The following is a 6,144-nucleotide window of genomic DNA, read 5'->3' on the forward strand; positions in this document are numbered from 1 at the left end:
CTTTCTCATCACTTAACTTTATTTTATAAAATATCATTTCATAGCAATCAACTTACACCTAAGCCCTCTTCTGTTGAATACTCATTCTAACTGCCCTGATAATGATAAAATTCTTCAGAGTTACAAGTACCATATAGCAATGTAAACAGTTTAACTATTGAATCTTTTGATTTCTTTCTTCTTTACCTTTTTTATACTTCTCTTGACTCTTGTTTTTAAAAGTTAAATTCCCTATTCAGCTCTGGTCTTTTAATCAAGAATGCTTGAAAGTCCTCTATTTCATTAAATATCCACTTTTCCCTGTGCAGGATTATGCTCAGTTTTCTTGGATAGGTTATTTTTGGTTGTTATCTTAATTCCTTTCCCTGCAGAATACAGGACCCTTGTGTCTATAAGGGGATACATTCCAAGAACAAGATAGCTGAAACTGTGTATATAAGCGAACACCTGGTGAGCCTATAAAGAACAGGATATTCTCATATAGATACAAAGTAATATTTAATTGATAAGTTAAGTATATAAGTCATTACTAACATTCAATACAGTAACAATATAGTACATTTTACAGTATTAAAAATATTGCATATCTATCCTTTCTCTTACTCCCTTGCCTCACTCCCAACTCCCATCACCACCCCACAATGAAATTCTTTTTCCTGATTCTCTCTCTTTTAGGCATTGTCTATAGTCTACACCAAAAGATTCTAAGTTTTTGGAGGCCAGGAACCCTTTGATTCTTCATTGTTCAGAAATAATGATTCCTGAGGATTATGAAAATATGGTCCGTGATCCCTAAAAAACAATGGTTGAGAGTCAGTGAAAGAAAGATGGTTGCAAAAGCAATTTTCTTGTTATGTATGGTTATATTTACTAATTCAAAAGATTGATATGAGCTGAAACCTTTAACAAAAGAATTGATTTTGGGTTAAAGTATCAAGGCAGGAAGCAAACTTATTTTAACTCTTTCTACAAAGGGGAACATCCTCTCAGCCACCATCTAAGTAAGCAGATTGTTTATCTTCCAGCTTTCCAAAGGTCACATAGCAAGCAGTTTTCACACACCTGTGATAGCCTGGAAAAGGGATCTTATAGACAAGTTACAATTCAAGGAAGATTGGTGAAATATGTCCAACGTCATTAACTTGTAGGAAACAGGTTTACATATTGTGCTTCATTTTTATAATCAGCAAAATTGAGAGATCTCTCTCATCCCTCTGTCTCTGTCTCTGTCTCTTTTAATAACTCTATCTTGGTGCTTAATATAGACATGGCACATAGGCAGCCCTCACTACATTTTTAAAATTTGATTTTTAAAAGGTTATGTTCATTCTTTCCTTCCTTTACCTCTGTCTTGGGTGCTTGTCTGGCCAGAATGCTCAGCTAAGGACTCCCTGGATGGGTTGACTCCTGGAGCTTTTCCAGTGCTCAGCCAGCAGGACCCCCAGGAGGATGATGACCAGCCCAGCCAAGATGAGGCGGACCAGATTGGCCACAGTGTAATCCAGGGTAGCAGCATCTGAGGATCAGAGTTTGTCACTGAGATATGGCTGTCCTCTGCTCAGCCCCTATTTCACCCATGTTTCATCTCCCACAAGCACTCAGATCCTCCTCCCAGGCCCTTCCCCTTAACTGGGGAGATGCCTGTTATTCCCCTGCTGGTGGCCTGGCTCTATGGATGAGGGAAGGGGAGGTTCTGAAGGGCTGGGACAGTCCCCTGCTTCATTTTTCCCCTGAGTCCTTCCTCTCTTCCCCCTTCAGTTCATCTCAGCTCCCTTCTTTCCCCTGACCTCCATGCTTATACTTCCTCTCCTCACTCTCTCCTTCCCCCTCTGTAGCCTGGCTCTGATCTCCTCCCTAGGTAGAAGCAGCCCTCCAAAGTCACCAGAGATGTCTTCATTGCCCAGATTAAGGGTATCCCTCCTCCCCCTCCACCTGACACTGTGGCCCACCCTTTCTTGTGGAACATCCTCCTCTCTCTGGGTTACCATGGCAATGCTTTCTGTCTGTGCTATCCCCCAGGGGTAAGGAAGGAATCCCAGCACTGTCCTCAGGGCCCTCCAGTCTTATTCCATAATTCAGTTCTTCAGAGTTTTATTAATGCCCCACCCTGGGCTGAGCCCTTGTACTAAGCCAGTCCATAAAGATACAAAGTCAAAACCAATCTAACTGCTGCCCTCCAGGGGATTCCATTCTTCTGGGAGGTTCCTTCTCATAGACACAAATAAATCATCTCTCTGAGGAGTGGGATCCCTAACAATTAGGGAGGAGGACAAACTGGAGATCAGGAGAGGTTTCCTGTAGAAGGTCAGGGTGAGTAAGGCTGAGAGGATCTACCAGGATGCCTGCTTGGAAGATGGAGAGACCTGGCAAAGCCCAGGATGAAGACCAAGGTTTGGGGGAGGTTAAGATAATCCTGATGTTTGTGGAGTCCCCTGTCCAACCCTGTCCTCAGGGGCCCCCCAGTCTTATTCCATGATTCATTTCTCCAGACTTCTATTACCCACTGACTCTGGGCCAGGACTTGTGCTAGGCACGGCACAGGGGATACCAATAGATAATAGTTCCTGTCCTCCATGGGCTTACATTTCCCTACAATGCTCTGTTTTCTCCTATAAAAATAAATCAGTCCCATCTGAGCAGTGGGTCACTAACAACAGGGGAAGGGACAGGTTGGAGATCAGGAAAGGCTTAGGAGGCAGCTCCTAAGCTTAGTCTCAGAGACATCTTTGCATTGTAAGAAGAGGTGAAAAGGGAGACCTTTTCCTTGTCCAGGCAGGGGACACAGCCTGGGAAAAGGTACAGAGGTGAAAGAAGAAAATTGTCTGGATGTTGACCCAACAGAACTGGATGGGCTGCTGATGTGGGGGCGTCTAGAGGGGTCATGAGAAGAGGCCTTACTATCTACATTCTCTGAGGATGACCCAGTGTCCTTCCCTCTGAGCCTTCTCTTCCTTCAGCCTCCCTGGTGTCTAAGGTTCCCTGGGACAGGCCCTGAGCATCTGGGGAGGTTTCCCAGGGCAGAGAGAGAGCTTGGGAGAGCTGGGGGGCTGGGAGGGGCTGGGGCTGCCTCACCTGAGACCCTGAGCACCAGGGGGGTGTTGGGGGGTGACCACTCATAGGGGGAAAAACTATAAAAGCCGTAGCATCGGTAAGTGCCATCGTGGGTCAGATTCACAGCAGGGAAGAAGAAGTCAGTCTGATACCCCCTTCCATGGCTCTGCATCCAGCTGTGGCTGATCTTTTCTCCAGCCTTGTACAGGACACACCAGTCATAGTATAGCTCTGATTGACACTGCAGGGTCACGTCCTGTCCTGAGGCCACCTCAGAGCTGGGCAGGGCTGCCAGGGAGGGTGGGTCATAGAGGCCTGGACGGGGGGAGACCCTGGAGTTAGAGCTGGAGCAGCCCTTGTGCAGGGAGGGGGCAGATCTGGCTGGGAGGAGGCCTGGGCTGGTCTGGGAGGTTCAGTTCTGAGAGAGGAAATGTCACATGTATGAGTGGAGAGAAAGACCTTGGACAGCTCCGGGGCAAGGAATGGGGAGAAGGGAGAGAGAGAGAAAGAGACAGACAGAGAAGGATGAGAGGGAGAGAGAGAGACAGAGAGAGAGGAACAGGGAGAGGAGGAAAGAGAAGGAGGGAGGTTTGGAGGAAGGAGAAGGAGCCTGGGTGATCCCCTAGGATAGGCCTGAGGAGAGGAAGAGGCTCTGCTGTGCCTCCTGGTCATCCTCAACACTCTGCCCCAGGCCTGAGCTGGGAGGGGGGGCCAGGCAGCATCAGTTCCACCCTCTGCTCTGTCTCCTGGCTTTGGCTGGCAGTGGGAGATGCTCCACTAGCCCTGACACCCTCTCCAGGGAGCCTCCAGCTCTGTTTGGTCTCCTGAGGTTCAAGCTGAGCCTCTCCTGCCTCCTAGCTGACTTTAAGTTGGGGGCTGAGTGAGGAAGCTCATGGGGCAGTGGAGAGAGTCCTGGGCCTGGAGACAGGAAGGCCTGAGTTCAAATCTAGCCCTCCCAACTATGTGATCCTCAACATGTCACTTCTCTGCCTCAGTTTCCTCATCTGTGAAAAGGGGATCACACTAGCCCTGACCTTGTAGAGTTGTTATGAAGATCCAATGAGACAACAAAGGTAATGTGCTTGGCACATAGTAGGTTCTATAGAAATTCTGATTCCTCCCCTCTTCTGCCAGTCCCAGAGGGAGAGCTGAGGCGCACACAAGGGAGAAGCCAGGAAGGGCAGAGCCAGAGGGACACTTGGGGCCAGGCTGGGCTGGGGAGGGACACAGGGCTGTGGAGACCTTGAGCCAGCCCTGCCTGGAGGGGGGTGACGTGCTTCACCTGTAACCACCAGTTTCAGGGGGTCACTGAGTTCTGACCACTGGTTGGATGAATGTCTGTAGAAGCACCAGTAGGTCCCTGTATTATTTGATGTCATGAATGGGAAGGAAAACTCCCCCTCTTTTCTAGCTCCTCTCACAGCATTGATTTGTGACCATCCAGATCCTCCACTTTTCTCCAGCCGCCACTCTTCAGCCTCCCATGATCCCCTACACCTGAGGGTCACAGCTCCCCCTTGGGGCACTAAAGAGCCATTCTCTGCCCTCAGGGAAGGTCTGGGAAATCCATCTGGAATGAAAGGAGAGCTGTTAGGTCCAGGGGCTCCCCTTCTTAGGAACCCCACCCCCACTCCAGGTCTCCTCTCTCTTTAGACCCTGACATCTTAGCCCAGACCTCCCCCAGCTCTCTGTCCTGGGTCAGTTGTGTCCTCTCGGCAGGAGGATTGTGGAGGGAAGGACTTACCTGCTGCCCTGGTCCTTGTCCTCTTGCACAGACACAACCCTGGCAGAGAAGACCCTGATTTTTCACAGCTCTCCACCCAGTATCCCCACAGGAAGGATAGAAACAATTCAGGGCCAGGGCTTAGGGATGCTCTGAGTGAAGGAGGCTGGACCCCAGGAGACCCCTCTAAGAGTCCCAGCTTCTCTCCTCCCAACCCCACCCTTGCTGTGTGACCTTAGGCTTGTCACTCCCCTTCTCTGGAGGAAAGTTTCCTCCTCAGCAAAGTGGAGGTGGGGAGGGGGGCAGGTAGGACTTGATGGTGACTAAAGTTCCCCCCAGGGTGGAGGCTGCTGAGGACTCACCAAGGTACAGCAGAACTGAGAGGGCAGGAGTCATGGTGCTCTCAGAGGCTGGTGGGAGAGGGGACCCAGGCTGACCTGGAGCTGGTCTGAGGCTCAGAATGTCATCAGAGCCAGCTCTGCACTGTTTCCCCACCCCGAGCCTCTGACCAGCTTCACTTCTCCTTCCTCTCTGTGGGTCCTTGGTGACTGAGGATGCCATGCATTGGGAAGGATGTGTGTGGGAGGGGGCAGGGTGGTTGGAGAGTCATCTGGGGTCAGAATGATGGAACAATTCTTGCTTTTTCCTGATGATTCAGCCTCCATTGCCGGGGACAGATGCCCTGGTCAGCTTTAGGAGCAGCCTCCTGCTTTCTCTCGTCTCCCCCCCATAACTAGCCAGTGCTGGTCTCAATAGGGTCTCCCAACCAGATCCTGACCCCAGCCCTGATTGGTTAAACAGGGCTCCACCTCTAACCAGACAGACTAGGATTCCTGGGTTCTGGGAGTCAAGAGGTTAAACCAAAACCCCAGAATAATGAACTGATGGGTGAACAGCTTGGGAAGCTGCTACCTTAGAGCTCAGGGTGGTCTCTTCTGCTATTTTCAGTTTCATCTGACTAGCTGCCACCTTTGCTCAGGATTGTCTAGACCTCCAGCTTCTGTAGAGTGTAGTGCTGGGACTCATTCTCCCAACCTGTACACACACTGTCAGGTCAGGTCCCCAGGACAGGATCATAATTTCCCTAATTCCCATTGCTAATGAGCTCCCACCAGTGTGGTCCCACCATGTCATTTAGGCCAGTGATGAGCAAACTTTTTAAAGATGGGGCCAAAGGAAAGGAAATGCTCATCTGTCAGCCTGTTTCTAAGGCAACTCTTTTGAAGTTTCATTGCATTATATCCTACTCACTGTATTTGTCAGATTAGGAATAATGTCCTTCGGCTAGATAGAACATTTCAAGGGGCTGCATCTGGCCCGTGGGCTGTAGTTTGCCCATCACTGATTTAGGCAGTTGCTGTCTCTCCAAT

General features: G+C 49.5%; 1 protein-coding gene across 1 annotated transcript; it reads right to left on the reverse strand.

Moving 5' to 3' along the window:
• Positions 1 to 1,376: 1,376 nt before the first annotated feature.
• Positions 1,377 to 5,170, reverse strand: LOC123240818 (leukocyte immunoglobulin-like receptor subfamily A member 5). The gene is made up of 5 exons (XM_044668533.1): positions 5,137 to 5,170; positions 4,796 to 4,834; positions 4,334 to 4,621; positions 3,073 to 3,366; positions 1,377 to 1,516 (listed from the first exon to the last, which is right to left on the reverse strand). Exons 1-5 carry the CDS (start codon positions 5,168 to 5,170, stop codon positions 1,377 to 1,379), a joined length of 795 nt encoding a protein of 264 aa, XP_044524468.1.
• Between the last annotated feature and the right edge of the window lie 974 nt (positions 5,171 to 6,144).

The sequence above is a fragment of the Gracilinanus agilis genome, chromosome 3, assembly GCF_016433145.1.
Source record: "Gracilinanus agilis isolate LMUSP501 chromosome 3, AgileGrace, whole genome shotgun sequence".
NCBI classification, from domain to species: Eukaryota; Metazoa; Chordata; class Mammalia; order Didelphimorphia; family Didelphidae; genus Gracilinanus; species Gracilinanus agilis.

What these genes read in the sequence shown, in the direction of transcription:
- LOC123240818 (XM_044668533.1), bottom strand. Translation starts at nt 5,170, where the DNA reads ATGACTCCTGCCCTCTCAGTTCTGCTGTACCTTG. An exon ending in GACAAGGACCAGGGCAGCAG is followed by an intron (nt 4,622 to 4,795) that starts GTAAGTCCTTCC and finishes CTTTCATTCCAG; the next exon opens with ATGGATTTCCCAGACCTTCC. An exon ending in CCTGAAACTGGTGGTTACAG is followed by an intron (nt 3,367 to 4,333) that starts GTGAAGCACGTC and finishes CCCCCCGTCCAG; the next exon opens with GCCTCTATGACCCACCCTCC.